The sequence below is a fragment of the Orbicella faveolata genome, unplaced genomic scaffold, assembly GCF_042242905.1.
Source record: "Orbicella faveolata isolate gen_17 unplaced genomic scaffold, um_ofav_v1 contig_13, whole genome shotgun sequence".
NCBI classification, from domain to species: domain Eukaryota; kingdom Metazoa; phylum Cnidaria; class Anthozoa; order Scleractinia; family Merulinidae; genus Orbicella; species Orbicella faveolata.
This window is the reverse complement of record NW_028301540.1, coordinates 14,591,682-14,612,500: the sequence shown is the minus strand read 5'-3', so window position 1 is coordinate 14,612,500 and position 20,819 is coordinate 14,591,682. Positions and strand designations below refer to the sequence as shown.

The following is a 20,819-nucleotide window of genomic DNA, read 5'->3' as shown; positions in this document are numbered from 1 at the left end:
GAAAATCTAAACGCCATATTGTTCACAAACAGAGCGACAGTCAGTTTCCAGTTGGGTGAGAATTCTTATGTAGTTTTTCGATTCGGTCTAAGATTTTATGTTTTTTTCGTCCTTCGACTTGAGCACTGATGATTCTTGAATGTTCGATTTTACTGACAGGGAATTATCATGAGGCGCTTAGCGACGCAAAGTCGGCGAAACAATTCCAACCAACTTATATGAAGGCAATAGAAAGAGGTAAAGTTTGACTATGTTTACAGCAACTGGATTTCATTTCTATGCTAACTTACGTCGACACATTATATATTTCATGTACAGGACAAAATTGCGTGGCATTTGGTGAAATAAAGTTTTTAGTGACTACGAGGATGATTCAATCAGGCTAAAGTGTCTGCTTTTCTTTGAAGAAATTATGAATGTTATTGTTCCTTTTTAGGTGCAAGCGCTTGTTTGAAGTTGAATCTGTTTGAAGAAGCCATCTCCTGGTGCAATGAAGGATTAGCAGTATCCTTTGATTTATTTACAATTATTTTCTTACGGAGAGTATGTAAAACAACAAACAGCGACAGAGTGGTACAATTCAAGTGTTTCAGTCAAATTCTGTTATTGCCTGCAGTGCTTACAGCTGGTGCGACCCATGTTATTTTCATTCTTTTCTCACCAAAACGCGCAAATATGTCTCGGTGACCCGACTTTGTAAACGCACAGGAGTGCCTCTACAAACCATATGCGTGCTGAGATTTTATTGACTGACCTCAAAACCATCCCCAGTATAGTGTCTCCATAGAGTTCACCACAATCGCGCTTATAAATTTCGTGGAAAAAAAGCAGTATAACGGTATAACATGAGGAACGGAATGAACTCCTCTCCCTTATTTCATTGCTCAAAAGTTTGCTGTCTAGTACTACTTCCATTAGGAGGGGCGGTGGCCTAATGGCTAGTGCGTTTGACTCCGGATCGAGCGGTCCGGGTTGGAGCCCCGGTTGGGGACATTGTGTTGTGTTCTTGGGCAAAATACTTTACTATTACAGTGCCTCTCTCTACCCAGGTGTATAAATTTCTCTGATAGTGTGAGTGAAACTTCTGCTGTTCTGATCGATTTTTTGTCATTGAAAATTAAGCTATAAACTCTCTTCGATAACGTCATCCCATACGACATTCATTAACCTTGAGAAGGTATACCAAGAAAACACGATGTTGCTGGAATTTAGAAGCATGGCTCTAAACAAAAAAAACGCAAACACAGACAAATTGGAAAGCAAGTGGAAATCTGTAGCTGTGGAAGAACACAAGGTATATATGGCTGCGTATGCGCTCTCTTAATGTTTAACTAAAGTCTAACTTTAAAGGGATGAAATGTACCTGCCAATAACCTGAAATCCCCTTTTTAGTACGAAGTCCGTAGGACGGAGGCATCTAGACCAGTTACATTTTGAAGAAGCTTGATATCGTCCTTCGGGTTGCAAGGTTTGAATCGAAGGTCATCCTGAATGCATGTAAAACAAAACCTCGTTACGGAACACTGCAGATAAGTTTAAAATTGACTTTCTCGTCTACGGTATGGAAATATCGCTAGTTCAATCGAGTGCATTGCTTGTGAAATCAGCATTCTCTCCTAGAGAAATTGTTTTGGTGTTATTACATAAACATTGTAGCTGACTTTTGCGTTCTGAACCGATGGACAACAACACCAATTTGGATAGCACGAATATACCTTTGGAGAACGTCTATATCACTAATTTTGCATGAACATGATGTTTAGGTCGTTCACCATTTATTATAACTAAGCTCTTATTAACCAAGCAGGAGGTCTGTATGGGAGAATCTTCACCGAGGTCGTGAGTACAAACCGAACGTAGGGAGGTCTTTACACACGGCCGAAGCCCAGATTCTTCCGTACAGACCGACTAACCCGGTTGACAAGATGTTTGTTATATGGCAAATAAGAAAATTTAATTTAATTTAATTTAATTTAATTTAATGTAACTGGTTTGTACTAGCTGACATTTAGCTTGCTAACGGTGATGAGCTGAACGTAAATCTGCCAGAGTTTGCTTGTCCTCTCTACTTTTATATCTCATCAGGCTTTTTGGCACTTCGAATTCCACGAGTAAATATTTTTAGAAGAAAATAGTCAATATTTTTGTAGTCCTAGTTTGCAACTTTTTCATTGCAAAATTTAACTGGTCTAGAAGCCGGCCTAGATGGGAAAATCTTAACCGCGCTCAATATCTATTTAAGCCAATAAAATGCGTGAATTCGGTAGTTACCAGTCTGTGAGACTCAGCCATATAATAAGCAGTGTTATAGATATAGATATATTGGCTGCCGTTAAACGTAATATTCTGGTGCAGTGCAAAGCAAGCAACTATCTACAAATGACTTGGACGTTTTTGACTTAGATGTAGAGGTGATCATATGCGCCGAAAGATGATCACAGATTAATGGTATTCGACCATTAAATACGTTGACAGTTGGCGACGTACCTCGGACGTAGTGTAAACAGAAAACAACTTACTGCTTTATATGCGACGAAGGGTAAGACAAACGCGTTAAATCGGCTTTTGGACCTGTCTTTTACAACAAACAAGGTTAGACCATTTCGAAATTATTAGTTCTGTGTCTATTTCAACTTAATATAGGACATGTGGCGCATGCGCATGTCTAACCCGCAAATTGAAATTTGACGACGGAAGGTCAAATATTTGCATTTTTAACGAACTTTGAAAAGCTCTCGCGTCGCTCACAATCATTTGCCCAAAGAAATTTTTACAGGAATCTGTAGACCATCCTTCTATGGTTCAACCAGCAGAAGCTTAATTCACTTGAAGGTTTCGCACATGGTGAAAATTAATTATATTTACGAAGTACTTTTACGTGAACGAAATACATGCCTTCGAAATTTAATTATTTAATTTTTGCACCCAAAAAGACAACGCAACATTCCCCAAAATCAACCCAGTACACATTTAAACATTGTACAAAACTATTTGAGTGTTTTAAAGACGAAAGATTAACACGGTTTTGCATGCGACGCTCTCGAACTTGTTTAATAAAATGGTGCGTCAAATGACGATTTTAACGGAATTTGGTAATTTGCATTTTTCTTTAAAATAAAAGGATATTTTGCCAAAAAAACTACCCAGTAGCTTTTGTCATACCCTAGCCTATGTAACATAAAAATATGAGCGAAACCGAATTTTCGAACCTTGCCGAGTTATTTTTCATATTTATGGACAGGGACTCTTAATAGAGAGGTGGCTTAGGGTGATTTTAAGGCTAGATCGTGACAGAGTGGAAGAAAGCATGAAATTTGGCACAAAGAATCTTGTTGGTATAAGAAACAAATTTAGTCTGGGTGCCACGTGATTCGATGATCGGGGGAGGAGGGGGAAAGACACGTCATTTCAATAGACCAATTTCGATATATTAAAATTCAGCCTTAAACAATAGACCTCAGTACGAGGCTCTGAGGAATAACCACAGAGTTTGTGGGGTTTATTCCCCAGAGCCTTGTGCTGAGGTCTATTGTGTTAGGCTGAATTTTAATACATCGAAATTGGTCTATTCTCGATAAGCTTCATTAGCATGAAAACGAGGCTGATAAATCAATCCATAGCTTTTATGCTTTTGATCACCAAATTAAACCAAAATACGTCAACAGCTTGTAAATTAGGTTGTGTGATTCATTTAGATAGCCTAAACGTGTTTATGTCAAGTGAAAATAGCATGTTTCTTGCTTTTTCGCTCATGTTGAATGATCTGACTTCAGAGCATACAGTTGAGTTTGAAATCGTTTTTTTTTAAATATAGTTTTACTTCGGTTTTTCATAAAGCGAATGAGAAACTGAGGAAATAGAAAAATATACAATCGCTGCCACGTATGCAAAGTATAATATACAAACGGTGCCAAGCGCGGGAAAATATGCAAAAGGCACCAGATAGGATCTGCAAAATCTGCGAGCCACGGTGAGAGCCATGCGAGTCATGCGAGCCATTTTTGCGAGTATTTTTTTTTTTCTTTGATTGGTCTGGGAGGTCGTCAATCATTTCACCAAGAAACATCTCGCGCCCGACTATCACTAAATTAAACTACCGCTATAAGCCGCCCTCCGGCCATCTTGAAAGCGGAGATGACCCTGAGGACGAGTATAAACGGTACAACCTCGCTCCCAGGGTACTCTCTCTTTCCCTGGGAAATTAATTTTAAATTTATCAACAAAAGTGCCTAAAATTGAAATATTCCCACAAAAATTCCTAATCTCGCTTCGGTTGCCAGAACTATTGCTGATGCGTCAAATATGAAAAACGCTCTAAACATCTGTACATCGTGCCAAGTCTTGCGTCATAGTAATGGCTGCCCTGAGTTGGACGAATTTTTTTTTTTGTTTCATATTTTTGCTATGTGTAGAAAAGTTTGTCTATTCAAATCGCCCAGGATCCGCAAAACATAACAACGATGCGACAAGAATTTATTAAGGTTCAAGACTTAAGTAAGAAACATTTTCTAAGAGAAACGCAGTGATAAAAGTGTTGACAAGCCTGCAAGACTCCTGCTGTTCGCAAATGAATAAGTCCTAAAGCCTTCATAGCTTAGCTTTAACTAGGATGTCTTTTAGGGACTTTCCCCTGCGATATGAGATGATGGGGGGCTCCTTAAAGATTTCTCTCAATTGTGGTTGATTATCTATAAGGTGCCATTTCCCCATTAGTGTGTCTATTAGGTTAGGCAACGTTGGGTGGAAGAAGAAGTGGAAGGTGATTAAACAAGCATATGCTGAGACATGTGACAAAGTCTTGGGTAAAGCTAGTCATAAAAGAAAGAACTGGATTTCATCGGACACCTGGAATAAAATGGATGAGAGAAGGAAATTGAAGGAGAAGCTCAACCAAGCTGTGACCATGCAGCAAAAGAGACAAGCACAAAGAGAGTATTCTGAGAAAGACAGGGAAGTCAAAAGGAGTTGCAAGAACGATTAACGGACTTATGCCAACAACTTGACTAGAGATGCAGAGGAAGCAGCCCGCAAAGGAGACATTAAGACGCTTTATAACATCACACGCAGACTCAGTGGTCAGAGAAGAACCATGGACCGCCCAATAAGAGACAACACCGGAAGTCTGCTCACTAAACTGAACAGTCAACTTGAAGAATGGCGTAACCACTTTGCAACAGTGCTTAACAGGGATCCACCTGTAGATCCCCCGAGCTACAGGTTAACCACCAATTACCGATCAACACCGGCAACATCACGAAAGTAGAGATTAAACGGGCACTGACAAGACTAAAGAACGGAAAAGCTCCGGGATCAGATAACATTCCACCAGAAGCCTTAAAGGCAGGCGGACAAACGTCCATCGATATACTATACGATCTGTTCAATACTATCTGGACAACCGAAGAGATTCCGGAAGACTGGCTAGATGGACTACTAGTAAAACTGCTAAAAAAGGGAGACACCAGCTATTGCAAAAATTGGAGAGGAATCACTCTGCTGTCCATCCCCAGTAAAGTGCTTAGCAGTATTATGCTCGAAAGAATGAAGATGCATGTAGATGGAAGACTGCGTGAAGAACAGGCTGGATTTAGAAATGGAAGGTCCTGCGCAGACCAAATTGCGACCCTTCGCATTATTATTGAACAGTCCATCGAGTTTCAAACATCTCTGTATCTGAACTTTGTAGACTTCGAAAAAGCTTTCGACAGCATCGACCAGCAAGTGCTATGGGCACTGCCTCGACTCTATGGACTATCAGAGAAATTCATCAGAATGATTCAACTTTTCTACAACAATTTCAGATGCTAAGTAATCCATAGGAGAACCCTTAAAGAGCCATTTAGAGTGACAACAGGCGTAGGACAAGGCTGCTTACTGTCCCCTCTGCTATTCTTAGCGGTTTTAGACTGGGTGACTAAAACAGCATTCAACAGACCAAGGGGAATTCGGTGGGAGATGATCCAGAGACTAGAGGACCTAGACTTTGCTGATGACATCTGCATGTTATCGCATAGGCTTCAGGGTGCCAACAACCAAATGGAACGACTGAACACCACAGCACAAAGAGTAGGCCTTAAAATCCATCCTGGTAAAACTAAAGTGATGCGGATCAATGCCATTCAACAAGGAGAGGTTCGTCTCGATCAGTCGTACATCGAAGAGGTTGAAGAGTTTACCTACCTCGGTAGCGTGATGAATAAGACTGGAGGAACGGATGAAGACATAGCAGCAAGAAGAAAGAAAGCACAGCAAGCTTATGCCATGCTTACACTAGTCTGGAGAAGCAAAGACCTACGCACAGCTACCAAAATTAGAATTTTCAACACCAATGTTAAGGCAGTTTTACTGTACGGTTCAGAGACATGGCGAGTGACAACAGCTTCTACAAAGCAAGTACAAACATTCATCAACAAGTGTCTGAGGAGAATTCTGAGAGTATATTGGCCTGAGGGGATTTCCAACAAAGATTTATGGATAAGAACTGGACAAGAGCCTATTGTTACCACCATAAAGAGAAGACGCTGGAAATGGATTGGTCATACACTAAGGAAGGGTGAGAGAAACATAGCCCGCCATACGATGGATTGGAATCCGCAAGGAACACGGAAACGTGGCACGCCCAGAACTACATGGCGCAGAAACATGCAGAAGGACCTGAAGGAGATCAACATGACCTGGTGCGAAGCCGAAAGAGCGGCTCAGGACCGACAGAAATGGAAATCAATTGTGGACGCCCTATGTCCCCCATGGGACAAAGAGGACTAGATGATGATGATGATGATGATGATGATGAACGCTGGGTAGTATTGCAGCTTATTGCGTTACAAAGGGCAGTATTTTCTTTTGAGCGGTTTTGTTTTTCTGTGCTAACAACATTTTTCTGTCAGAGAATTTAATCTCTGAAAGGTGTTTCTCTACAATTCTAGCTGGGTAATCTCTATTCGGCAGGTGTGTTTTGAAATTATTCATGTCTTCCTCAAGAGTATTATCAGAGGCCTTAACGCTTCTCCTTTGATAAAGCCTTTCGTGACGCCTGGTGGATGACACGAATAGAAATTCGTGTATTGAAAGGTCTCTGTAGGTTTGAAATGTGTTCGCACGTCAAGAAAAGATTCCTTATTGAATCTGTCCCTTTTGTACACTTTCGTGTCCAAGAACGTAGTTTCTGTTTCTGAGATTTCAGCCGCGAATTCGATCGTTGGGTGAAAACTGTTTGCCTTTAGAAGGAGATCGTGTATTTTGTCTCTACTTGTGTTCCACATAGATATGACGTCATCGATGAATCTTTTGCAAAAGATGGGTTTCGTGTTCTATTTTGGCCATAAATATGTTAGCAAAAGCTACGGCTATTTTCGTTCCATGGCTGTTCCATGAGTTTGGAGGTAATCTTTTCCACTGAATTGGAACGAGTTTTCTTGTAGAATCAGACTGAGCATTTCTCTTAAATACCTGCTAGGAATTGGAAGGTTCTCGTGATAAAACTCTTCGTATGCTTCGCATACTGTGGAAATACCCTCTTCCTGTGGTATGTTTGTGTAGAGGCTGGTGACGTCCATTGAGACCAGAATGGTGTTCTTAGGCAGTTTAGTCTTCTCGCCGATGAAGTTAAGAAAGTCTGTTGTATCTTTAAGATACGAGGCTTGTCTTTGTGTTATCGGCTGAAGAAGGTGGTCAACAAAAGATGACATCCTTTCTGTAGGGCCGTCACACCCTAATGTAATAGGTCTACCGACAGGTGTCGGTTTGTGAATCTTTGTAAGTGTGTAAAACACTGGTGTTCGCGGAGGGTCGGGCGTAAGGGAGAGCCATTTCGTCTATGTGGCCTTCTTGAAGTAGTGATCGAATCAATCGATAAACTTTTTTGGCCGTGGTGTCATAGGTTTGTCTAAGGGTTGGTATGTATATCATCAAGTTGGGCTTGACCCTCGTTGAGTTTATCTATTCTGTTCATTATGACAGTTGTGGTACCCTTATCAGCTTTCCGTGCATTGTGAGGCATTTTAACCGGAAGTAAAATTTGTAGCTATTTGATTTTTTTAGCTTGGCTTCTGATTGGCCTATTCAAAAAACATCTTGGTGACGGTTTGTGTAGTCGCTGCAAGAATTTGATATTGCGATCTTATTCATCTTGTTCCGTCGATCTTGCTCTTGTTCTCATGCGAATAAAAATGTAACAAATATAAATTCTTAACATTTGTACTGTGGCTCGCATGACTCACATGAGACTCGCATGACTCGCATGACTCGCATGGCTCGCATGACTAACCCCTTGGCTCGCATGGCTCGCTGGCTCGCAGGTTTATAAAACTCCGCCAAATACGGGAAACGCGAGTCCAGGAATTCAGTTGAGGATCAGGTTTGGTTTTATGTCGGAAGTGTGATCTGTAAACAACCTTTAATCATGGGCTAACTTCGTTCAGGCAACACGAGGTAAGACAAACAGAATATTTGATTACCTAATGATGCAATTTAAGCTTGAGATAGCCGGCGAAATAGATTAATTTTAACAGGCCAACTTTCTATTTATATTGAACAGAATGCTTGGTTTCTTAATTACTTTGGGTAGATAGTTATTTAATTGAGTGTGGGCCAGAATCAGTACAAGAATTTTGTAAAGACAGTGATCGAAGATAGAAAAGTATCGATTCATGATACCATCAAGAAAAATTCTCTGCCGCTGTTTAAACGACAAAAGCCCAAGCCAAAAACAAAGTCAAAGCAGCAAGTAAGTGCACTGAGAAGCGATTGCAACTTTTTCAGCCGTTTGTACATTGCCATCCAGCATCGAAGCGGAGACCTAGACGAATGTTTTATGCACGAAAACCAGCCCTACCCACCATCTCTTCTAGTTTGGAACGCTAAGATTCGGGAAGAAGTCAGACTTCTTGACATGTGTTAAGCCTGCCAGTACAAAGCAGCCGGATCCACCTCCACTCTACGATTGTAAGATCTTTGATGGAGCAGCTGTTGTTCACGCCCTTCCATCCACAACTGTTTCCACCTTTGATAGCTATGCTGAAAACGTCTTTATCCCATTCATTCTGAATCGTCTCCAATCAAGTAAACGAGTGCACATTGTTTGGGATACGTATAAGGCGAACAGTATCAAGGATTCAACAAGAGAGAAGAGAGGTAAGGGTCAGAGAAGAAAGGTAACAGGTGACACCAAGATTCCTCCAAACTGGAAACCATTTCTTCAAGACAATACCAACAAGAAAGAACTCTTTTCCCTCCTGACAAGCAGAGTTTCAAACTTCTAGTTTCCAGAGAACAAGGAAGTAAACATCACCTCAGACGAATCTGTAGTCTCAAGCAGAGGTTCTACCGATATATTACTTATGTGGGACTCGCTATCACAGCACGCTTTAAGAGCAGTTTACCAAAGTAGCATCTGGTACACAAGCCTGCAGGCCGTTCAGATGGTTCCTTCGCCCGAGGGATGGGGTTGGTGTGACATGGATGGCACGTGGAAACCTGTCTGGATGACCCATCCTGAAGCGGCCAAAGCCTGTCTAGAACTCCTTAAATGTGGTTGCAAACAAGAATGTGCTGGCAGATGCAAATGTATCAAAGCTTATCTCTCTTGTACAGGGTTATGTCACTGTTCAGGAGAATGCAGCAATAATTAACATTAACTTGATCTTAATAGAATGTGTTCCAAATTCCGTGTTGCCAGCCAGTTTTCAAAGTTTTCTTGATAGCTGGTAACCTCAGACGCCCCCCCCCCCCCCCCCCACCCCTGGACACATCTCCGTGATTTGATTTCTTTCGAGCTTGTCATAAATTATATTTTCCTAGTACGACTTGCAGTTTACGATATAAATATAAACAAGGGATGTGTGTGCTTTTCTTAGTTTACTCCATTCTGTAATGACATTCTTGTTATGTATTCAGTATGTGCGAGAAAACAAAAATCTCGGGATGTGATTGTCAGGTGATTACATCATAATTACTATTAAATCACTGTGAAATAAATATAGTACCCGAATGATTATTTCTAATGTTCTTAAACAATGTTAACCGATTATAAGGATATTTTACAATATTTTAATATACAAGCCTCGTTTTCATGCTGGCAGAGAGTGTCGCAAATTGAATTGCGTGTCACGCCCCCCTCCCGGGTAATCGGATCATGTGGCACCCAGCCTAAATTAGTTCGCAGGAGCAAAATGAGTTTGTGTGCCAAATTTTATGCTTTCTTCCAGTCGGTAACGATGTTTTCCCTGAGCCACCTCACTGTAAGACTGACAAAAACGCTAATATTTCTGAATTTCCTTCTTTATATCTTAAGGCCAGGGTTGTTACATTTTGCTTTGTTACATTTCGTGTTAAAGAAGTTGGTACATTTTGTGTTGAAAAGTTGTTGCAATTCGTGTTAAAGAAATTGCTACATTTTGGGGCAAAAGTTTTTACAGTTCGGGTTAACGTTACATTTTGCGTCGAAAGTTGTTACATTTTGCGTTAGTTGTTACAGTTTGCGGCACGTGTCTTTTTAACATTTAACAAATAAAGAAGCCCCGACTGTGCTCTGTTCTGTTGTAAAGCACGCAGGAAGCGGTAGAGCACGAAAGAAGTGTAGGGGAAAACACGAGACGTAGTCGAGTGTTTTTCCCTACTTCTTGAGTGCTCTACCGCTTCCTAAGTGCTTTACAACAGAACAGAGCACAGTCGAGGCTTCTTTATTTGTTTTATGATGAAGAATCAGATAATTTCCCCACGCATTCGGCTGAATTTTCAAACCAAACTTTATTTTCCAAACGAGCAAAAGTCGCGTCAGCCGTTCACTGTTCTCTGATAAAGCACGCTAAAATAAGCCAATCACAATCCTTGTTAGAATTGTTCAAATAATTTGATTGGCTAACGAAGCGACAGCTGTCAATCACAAACTGGACTTCAGCTAAGCTTTCAGTTTCGAGAAGTCTGAGCGGCTCTCGAGAGAAGAACGATGCCTTCAAAGTTCGCTTTTAAGTTAATTTTTAAATACGGATCTCAAGGCAGGTAAAGGTTTATAGTCCAGAGGAATCCGGCCGTATTGTGGCCCATGAAAACGAGCACTTTTCCAGTAGAAATTACGAAACGCGGAACTCAAAGCTTGTGGATGTAAATGCGAAATGCCGGGTTGAATTTGAAAGGAGCTACAGTTATTTACGGCTTGTAGCCGCATGCAGCAAGATTGCCCGAACTAGCGTAAAAGTTAGAAAGACTTAACGGCTCCCACTGGTTCTACTTCGAACACAGAAGAGAATATCAGAGCAAGTTTTGCACTGACCACTCGTCGGTTTACTTCGCTGAGATGACCGGAGAACGAGCGTTACTACGCTGCATGTAAGTGTTGTTTGAGCAAATGAGCATTTTTAATTGTAAATTTACAAAAATAAAGCTTCTCATCATAAACAGAGACAGTTCAATTGTTTTCTGTCGTTGTTTTACTTCTTAGTATAATTTCTGCCTTCGTAACAAAATTAATGTCTTTATTGAAGCACTGTTTAGGTTGAGAATTTGTGAATTTCGCTACAGCTGTACATGTTTTGTCGGCGGGAATCTAGCAAAACTTGTTATTTTAGTACAGTTTTAACACTACTGTTGCTAACAATGGTCTCTGTGAGCCATATTTACTGCAGAAAAATAGCTCGCTTCCAGTGCGTTTGTCTGAGTCACAGGGGATGTTTAATTTGGGTCAAATTTGTCAAAATTCCGAAGCAAAAATTTGGAAGCCAACTTACCGTCATCAACCCGTGCTCTGTTCTCTGATAAAGCACGCTGTTTCAGCCAATCAGAGCGCGCGTTATATGGAAACTTTATTATAATTCTAGATAGACCGCAGAGCTAAGAACACAGAAGTGTTGGACAGAGATACTAAACGACATGTGCAACGCAGTCTTGGAATCAAATATTTTAATCTCAACAATTTCTCGAAAGCCCTTGAGTACCACCAGCTAGAACTTAATAATGCTAACGATGCCGGCGACAAAGCTGGACAAGGACTTGCCTGTGCATATATTGGACGTGCTTATTTTTCTCTTGGTAATATGGAAATGGCCATCGTGTACCAACTCAAACGTCTTAGCATTGCTGAAGAAGTAGGGGACAAAGTTGGGCAAGGACGAGCATGCACTCATCTTGGCCGCGCTCATCATTCTCTCGGTGAGTTCAGCAAAGCCCTTGAGTATTATCAGAAACGTCTTAGTATTGCCGAGGAGGTGGAAGACAAAGCTGTACTAGGAGGTGCACATGCTAATCTTGGCATTGCTTATCAATCTCTCGGTGACTTCAATAAGGCCATCGAGCATCACAAGCTAGATCTCGGTATCGCCGAGAATGTAGAAGACAAAGTTAAGCAAGGGCGTGCGTGTGCTAATTTAGGTGTTGCTTATCACTCTCTGGGGCATTTCAAAACAGCATTGGAATATCATCAACAAGATCTTCGTATTGCTAAAGAGGTCAAAGATATAGCTGGAAAAGGGCGTGCATATGGTAATATTGGCATTACCTACCGTTCTCTTGGCGATTTCAATAACGCCCTCGCTTACCACAAGCAAGAAGTCAGCATTGCAGAAGAAGTAGGAGATAAAACTGTCTTAGGAGGTGCTAATGTTAATCTCGGCAATTCATATCGCTCTCTCAAATCCTTCCAAGAAGCCGAAGAGTGTTACAAGTTACATCTTATGATTGCCGAAGAAGTCGGAGACAAAGCTGGGCAAGGAGGTGCATACGCTAATCTGGGCCTTGTTCAGCGCGATCTCGGCAACTTCCAAAAAGCTCTCGAGTATCACCACTTAGAACTTGATATGTGGAAAGAATGCGGTGACAAAGTTGGGCAGGGACGTGCATGTGCGAATCTTGGCCGGGACTATCACTTTCTCGGAGATTTCAATAAAGCGCTCGAGTGCCACCAGCAAGATCTTCAAATTTCCAAAGACTGTAAAGCTATGTCTGGACAGGCACGTGCATATTGTAACCTTGGCCGTGTTTATCATTCTCTCGGTGACTTGTCTAACGCTGAATATCATTTTAAGTCCAGTGTCAGCTTTTGTGAAGAAATCAGGGACCTTCTTCATTCGGAAGACGATTGGAAAATCAAACTTCGAGAGCTTTATAAAGATGCTTACAATGCTTTATTGATGGTTCAGCTGAAACAAAACAAGATTGTTGAAGCACTTCAAACAGCTGAGCGGGGACGTGCACAAGCTCTCTCTGATCTTATGGAATCCCGATATGATTTAAAATTGGCTCTTTCTGGGACAAGTGGGGAGCTGGAAACAATTATTTCAGATGTTACAAGCAATAACTCATCACAAATAATATTTGTCGCCGGCGGAAGGAGGGCAATAAATCTCTGGGTCCTGGGGAAAGGACATGGAATTCGTTTTGTACAAAAAACAATCAATGAAGACAACTTAGATCCTCTGATAAAGGAAACGTATCAAGACATTGATGTTATTCCACCCGAAGCTCATGATAAAGGATCTGTGTTGTCCGACTCCAGCAGGGATACTTTGAAAATATGGTATGACATGCTTATTGGCCCGATTGCCGAATTGATCCAAAGTACTGAGATTATCATTGTTCCTGATGGCGTTTTATTTCTGGTTCCTTTCGCTGCGCTCAAGGATCAAAATACCAAGTATCTATCAGAAACATTTAGAATTCGACTGACTCCCTCACTAACCAGTTTACAGCTGACAGGAAAGTGTCCAGAACGGCACCACTGTACGACTGGAGCACTGCTTGTTGGAGATCCGTATGTGGGAAACATCAAGAACTTCAAGCAGCTAAAATCTGCCAAAGAAGAAGTAGAAATGATCGGCAAAGTACTGAACACTACACCTCTCATTGGAGAAGAAGCAATAAAAGTTGAAGTGTTGAGAAGAATAGACTCGGTTGCTTTAGTGCATATTGCAGCACATGGTCTTAAAGAAACAGGTGAAATCATTTTATCCACGTCGTCCAAAAAACCAAAGGAGAAAGACTTTCTGTTGACGACGAAAGATGTTTTGGATGCCAAATTGCGAGCACAACTGGTTGTCTTGAGCTGTTGTCATACGAGCCGAGGGGAGATAATGGCCGAAGGTGTGGTTGGTATTGCGCGTGCTTTTTTAGGAGCTGGTGCTCGTTCTGTTGTGGCAACATTATGGGCGATCAATGACAAAGCGACTAAAGAATTTATGAGACATTTCTACCAGCATCTTTTAGAAGGAAACAGTGCGAGTAAGTCTCTCAATCAGGCCATGAAATATATGCGAGAATCTGCCAACTTCAGTGACGTGAAGTACTGGGCTCCATTTGTACTTATTGGTGATGACGTCACATTGAATCTCGGACACACCAGGTGGGGATGCTACTTTTAAATGATTTCTTTAAGAATGATATAGACTTTAAAACATGGATTCACGGGGTTAAAATTTTCTAAGTAACTTTCTGATTTATGTTGTCTCCTTATATTCTGAAACATGTTATTGGATGGAATTGCACGTATTGTAAGGGATATGTTCTTGAAAGGCATTTAAAAAAATTAAACTCGAGATGTAAAGAAATACCTTTCAATAAGTCGTGAAGTAAAACATGAAAACTCTTTGAACAGTACAATACTTTCCCAACCCTATTCTATGCTACCTCAACGCCGAACTCTTTTTCTCATTTCACACGCCAACGAGCAATTCATGATGTCGCTGCTGAGAGGAATAAGTGTTTAAGATAATTGTATCTTGGATTATTTTTCGTGATACACCTCCATGTATGATGTCTACTCATTTTTCCTCCCTTTAGCGAAGAGAGCTAAGAAAGTCAGCCGTCCTTTCGGGTAAGTTTTTGTTCTCCCCAACACTGACAAGCATTAGAGGAGCTACGTCACGGTTTGCGCATGTTGAAAAGTTAAGCTACAATTTTTCAAATTCGTCGTTTGTAATTCGTATTAATCTTCTCCATCCTTAGCCATCCTTGTTCCTTTATGGTTTATCACTATCTCTTTGGTGTTTTTCTCTCTTCTTAAACTGTTATTTTCAGGTTTCCTACCATTTAAAGGTAATTTTGTATGTGGCCAAAATAACTCAAAATACCGTGACTGAGCTCCTTTATACTTCATATAAATATTAAAATTCATATACATAACGTTAAAAAGGATCTCTTTCATTGGGCTCTTTCTAGCATCGTCCCTGCTGAATACAAACCATCAGATAGGAAGACAATATTGGAAAAGACTCGCACGGTATCCACTGCTGTGTTTTATCCAGTATTTCTATTTCTTTGTTTCATTTTTTAGGACGAATTGCTGCTCTTCATACTCAAGTTCATTATCATCCGACCTCAATGTGTTATTAACAAGATGCCGGAAATGTACTCTTCTTGAAATAGGATCACGGTTTTGAATTGAATGTAAATATTGTTTTGTTTAAAACATTTAATAGTGTTGAACTTTGTTTGAGTAAGTGTTATTGCCACCATGAAACACATAGTTGTATGCTAACATCTACATCTAAATTACCGATTACTCCCTGAGTTGTACTCCAATCGGTTAAATTACTTTAATTAATTATCGGTAACCTTGCTCAATAAATTGTAGTAGGTATTTGAATATATGTATTGAAACATTCGCTTTATAAACGCATTCCCACTACAGTTACGGCGACGTTATTGCAATAAATGAATTTACTGCATTGCACTTCTGATAAGAGGAAAAAAGTTCCAATAAATTAATGACAGCCTCCTTAAAGCTTTTTTCATTACTTAAATGCAAAATATTTACAGGTTAACGCACTCAGCGAGTGAATTATCGGGATTTACCTGCACGAGTTGACTAACAATGAACGAGAAATTTCAATACCGCACAAGGCGCACGAGTGCGGTATTGAAAATTTAAAGTTCATCGTTGGTGAACGAGTACAGGTAAATCCCGATAATTCACGAGCAGCGAGTGCGTTAACATTTTTATTATTCAAATTGAATACACTGCACAAAGAAACACTGCATTGAAACCACTGTATTTGAGTCAGTCGAAGCCATGGTGTAATGACAGTGGTGTGTTGAATTTACACCACGGCTATTACACCACGATAATGACGTCAAGGTGGCTGTCTCGTCACAACCCAGTATCACGTGGTACAAATCAGCCAATCAGAAAATCGGAATTCGTACAGTGTATGAAAGTTGAATAATAAAAATTTTTAACTACGAGCAATATGAGTACACCACGTACTTTGAAAAGCTCGCGGTCGTTACTCGAGAAGATTAATCCATGGGTACTTTCTTTTTACTCACAGAAACCAGTAAAGCTTGTAAAGGAAAAATTGGAGTTGTCCTACAAAATAGACATTGATGATTATGAAATGTTTTAGTAGTAGAGGAATGAAGTAAAGAATTTACCCATTTGTAAGAAGGGGACAAGTTGTCTCCCTCTTATAACGTGTGGTAACAGTAATAATAATAATAATAATAATAACAATAATAATAATAATAAACGAATCTTTAGACAGGATTAACCCACCAACACAAAACCCACCAAATCGCTCAAATTCGCGATTTTGAGCCGCAGAAATGACAATACACAACAACTGAGGTAGATTTACGTTTATTTTGAGCTTTAACATGGACATTACTCGATATCAGTTTACGATATTAAGACTCTTTAATATTCCCATACATTTCTATATATTTCGAACATACATACAGACAAGCCGCTTGTTTGGGCTCCCTGTGCTCATTCAGGAGAAAACAATCACTTATTTCCCTATCGAGCTTAGCTTGAATCAATGTTACCATGTCGTGTACGTGCACGCTTTGGAGTGCTAAAGACACGACAAATTGTACGTGCCGCAAGGATGCGCAATTCAATGAAATCACCTTTGATTCTAGATTGATAAATATATCGCTATTCCTCCCTTTTTGAGAGATTTAAGCGGTACGTGAATTGGTGGTCACGCAACTGTTCCACACGACTGACGTAGTCAAGGCAATGAAATTCAATCAGGCTCATGTACTTGTGTCTTGTGACGCGGTGAGAATTACACAGGACAAGGGAGGTATCAACGGTTTGCCGAATTGCCGTCGACCTTTTCTCAGGATAATTTCCTAACAAAATGTACTACTTAGTATCACTCGACTTCCTCTGCAAAGGTTGGTTATGCTTGTGTTTATGCTTAAGCGCTAATGGAAACCGGCAGCCTTGACAACCCGGTAAAAGATACCAAGAGATTATCAAGGTAAGCTTACCTCGATAATCTGTTGAAGATACTAAGTAACAGCCGTGCTTAGTTCGGGCGCGCAAGTCGATTTCGTTTCGGTTTGCCAAACTTTCAAACATTTGATAATCATTTAAATCAAGTTTTTCATGACGTGTGCTCGCTTTGATGAAACAGATGCTAATTTTTCGATTGATTTGTGGCGTCTAATCGGCGTGTACTTGATTACTTAACGTGAGAAGGCTACTATAAATATTTATTTAAAGTGATAAAAAATACTTTTTTACCTTGTGATGTTACCAAAATAAAGAAGTTGTTGTTATACCAACCGAACCATCCCCATGATGGTAATTGAAAGCCAACAATTGAAGAGGGACAAAAATGCCGAATGCTAAGTAGCCAATGCGGAGAAGTTCTTTATTTAGCTAGGTTTTGTTCTATATAGACACCATTTCCTTAACAAATAGATTTGTTCAACGTTTTCCAATTCATAAAGCACTTCTTCAACCATTTTCAGTTGGAAAGGTCGAGAGGTTTTTGGGATAAACGTCCGTACTGGTTGGCTGGTTAATTTGATGGAATTCCTGATTATTGAGAGAAGATTCATTCACAGGTTCCTCAGCTAGGAACCGTTTTAATGGAAATTGTTCAGCAGTTGCAACACTTAACTTTACTCCAATCTACTAGTTCAACCCAGGTTCACGTTGGTTGCAAAAATTGATTAGAAAAATAAAACCACAAAAATTTTCTTTCTCCCCGTAATCAAATACAATTGAACCCCAACCAAGTGAAGACGAGTCCATCCTTATGGAACAAGATGTTATCGAATCGTAATTGTTTTCCGTTTCCCAAAGCGGCACGGCATTTCCGTTTCCTGAAGTTCTTTCTTTTCGAATAAACTTTCGTTTCGTTTTTTTAGAGTGATTTCACAAACCCCGATTCTTATATGCTAATTAGAATCCTCCAATGCTAATGAGTGTGTACAAAAAGATAAAACTTCCGCACGTGCGCCTACAACAGACAAATAAACACGATGTTTTTAAACTCTTTTTCATTGAACAGATCTACAAGCAATTTGTGTTCACATTCCAGATGCCGCTTGGAAACGTTCATAAAGCTTAGCTTCAACAACTGCAATACGTCTGTTGTTTGATGACAAGAAGAAATAACTCGGATGATTACGTACACACGCTAAAACGTGCCTAAACAAGAACTAATTTCGCTTTGGCATTCAAAATTACTGTGCGTCTATAGACAGTTCAGTACGTAAATAGCACGTGTGCGCATTTGTTGACATTTGTGGAGAACCGTTGAAGTTACGTTTCGCCGTATCTTCTAGACTGTTTTGAAGAGTCTTACCCTTCTTTCAGATAAAAGGGCAACTAACTTCATGCGCACAGGTGTAAAACAATAAAAATGCAAGCAAGATATAAATTCCCAACCATATTTATTCGTTGTAATAATGGGCAAAAAGTTAATGGTAATGTTTTGAGAAATAGGTGTTGGGTCGTTCGAAATATAATATTGGAATATTTTATGTGTTTAAAAAATGTTGCATTTTCTTACCGTTGTTGATGTGTACGCAGGTGCTGCGTTTCCTAGGAACTACTTCTTCAGTGAAATGTGTAAATTACTTGACCGTTGTTAAACTGGAAATGGTGCCATGTAATCTAACTATTTTGAAAATGTAGTGTCTACTTCAATAATTTGTAGCCGATTCTTGGTAGGATACCTTGGTACATTCATGTTCTGCGAGCACCGTTGCTGCACTGCATGTTTTCGGTTTAGCTGCGTTGTCCAGCAACACGTTTGTTTACTCGCGGGTGTCGATCGAGAAAATGAAGTAAAAATTGAAATCTAGATTTTGGAAGCGCTCTTTTTGGAATTAGTCGCGTTAGACTCCTTAACTTATTTTCAGTCTCCCGTCCAATTTTTCAGTCAAACCTTGCCCTTTTTACTGACCTTTTCAAGGAGTTTGATAACGATGTTTAAATTAATTTATTCCTAATTCACACTTCTACCCAAATAAAGAAAAGATTCCTAACAATAGCAGCGGCACCTCATTAAAGGATGTTTGTACCAAGAGCACGTCCAGTTAATGAGATGGATAGTTTTAACTGGAAATCCCGCCCACGAAGCTGGGAGTTTGCAAACCTATTTCTTCTAACACTTATGTTGTATGAAATATTTAACAACAACTTTTATCTTTTAACTTAGTGTTATCCTAAACTTTTAATCGGTAAGAACGAAGATTGTAACTTTTACATTGCTCACGTTACCTTATTTAGGTCAGCCACTTATGAATAGTCGGTTAAAATCAAGGTAGAAAACGTTTTAGTCAACCTCGATAACCTCGAAGGAAAATATGCTAAGTAGCTTGGTGCGCAGTCGCAATAGAGCCTTATTTGAACTGCGCATGACATTACGTTAGCCTAATTAACAGATTGACATTGATTTGATGGATGACGTGGTTGTCCCTTTAAAAGGAACGTGACGAGTTAGCTCCTTGTAGTTGTAGTAATTGCCGTAACCAGTCAAGGGCAACAAGTAAGAGAACGTTGTGAGTATTGTACCCAGGTCATCAATAGTGGAAATAAAAAGAGAAGCAACCAAACAAAGAGTGTTGGAGTGATCAGCTAATTTCCCCAAAGGTCGCTTCAACACAGGCATGAGCCAGCGTGGGTGCCGCCAAATCTGGCCTCTCGCTTTGCAAGCTTTCATTTCCTTAAAAACGTGTTCTAATTTTACCCTCCTCTAGCTTAGACAGAAGCTTGTTAAACCTTCGCGCTCGCCTTCTGTCCCTGTTATTTAATAAAGGTATCCGGTTAGCTCTTACGGGTGTCAATAGTGACCCACCATCTGCATGGATACGCCTTATCAGCCAGAAGCTTTGCATTGGGTGGTAGATCCAAGTTACGCTCTGGACCAATAGATTCCATCAGTCGAAAGGAAACGGCATCGTGCGTGCTCCCGGCCCTAGGAATCCAGCCTGAACAAAGCGGATATGTCCTTCATTGTCCATCACTTGTTGAGTATTCATACAGTGATAGTGCTGATATTAAAAGCAACAAAAATGCCAAAATATTAAACACCACCGCTTGGATCTCTTGTACGTCCATTTTTATTTACAACAGTGACTCCACGAATTTGCACGTCTGCAAAATTTTTTTTTTTAAAAAAGCATCATTTTGCGCTGGCAGTCATCCTTTTAGGAAGTCCCAAGGAGGGCTTTTCTCAAAATGTCAAATTTATGGCGCCCATGAGACGCAGAAAGCATTGGAGGATTCCAATCAGCACAGAAGAATCGGGGTTTGTGAAATCATTCTAATGAGGCTATAAACACCAAGCATAATACCAGCCTTTTAATTATGTTTTTAAACACACTTACTGTCAAATATCTTTGTAATGTTAATTTTGTTGAGAACAAACACATTCTAGATCTTGTCACCACATAAACTTGACCACAGAAAGGCAGAAAGGTTTTCATACATCATCCACGGGAAAATTTATGAATAGTATAAAAATGAAACAAAATGAGGGTCACGAAGCTCTCTTTTTGCACAATATACATGGCTGACCATTATACTCATAATCGTAGCTGTAAGACCCTGAGGTTTTTCACTTGGGATCAGGGAAGTGTCATTT

The 20,819-nt window shown here is 40.1% G+C and overlaps 2 protein-coding genes across 2 annotated transcripts in view; both read left to right on the top strand.

Annotated features, from left to right (window-relative positions):
- LOC149115165 (hsp70/Hsp90 co-chaperone CNS1 homolog) overlaps window positions 1-3,120 on the top strand; it is a 24,420-nt gene extending 21,300 nt beyond the window's left edge. Inside the window, exons 3-6 of the mRNA XM_089284750.1 lie at window positions 1-55; window positions 160-237; window positions 437-504; window positions 1,178-3,120. The exon at window positions 1-55 is cut by the window's left edge and continues 113 nt beyond it. Of these exons, the coding sequence (XP_089140876.1) occupies window positions 1-55; window positions 160-237; window positions 437-504; window positions 1,178-1,324 (348 nt within the window). The 3' untranslated portion in view covers window positions 1,325-3,120. The remainder of the gene's footprint in view (window positions 56-159; window positions 238-436; window positions 505-1,177) is intronic.
- A 6,218-nt stretch (window positions 3,121-9,338) lies between these two features.
- Window positions 9,339-19,792, top strand: LOC149115164 (uncharacterized). Its single transcript, XM_089285649.1, has 5 exons — window positions 9,339-9,592; window positions 9,895-9,934; window positions 11,814-14,329; window positions 14,767-14,800; window positions 15,260-19,792. Exons 1-4 carry the CDS (start codon window positions 9,339-9,341, stop codon window positions 14,777-14,779), a joined length of 2,823 nt encoding a protein of 940 aa, XP_089141775.1. The 3' UTR covers window positions 14,780-14,800; window positions 15,260-19,792.
- The last annotated feature ends 1,027 nt before the right edge of the window (window positions 19,793-20,819 follow it).

What these genes read in the sequence shown, in the direction of transcription:
- LOC149115164 (XM_089285649.1), top strand. Translation starts at nt 9,339, where the DNA reads ATGTGGGACTCGCTATCACAGCACGCTTTAAGAGCAGTTTACCAAAGT. An exon ending in GCTTATCTCTCTTGTACAGG is followed by an intron (nt 9,593 to 9,894) that starts GTTATGTCACTG and finishes TTATGTATTCAG; the next exon opens with TATGTGCGAGAAAACAAAAA. An exon ending in TCTCGGGATGTGATTGTCAG is followed by an intron (nt 9,935 to 11,813) that starts GTGATTACATCA and finishes TTATAATTCTAG; the next exon opens with ATAGACCGCAGAGCTAAGAA.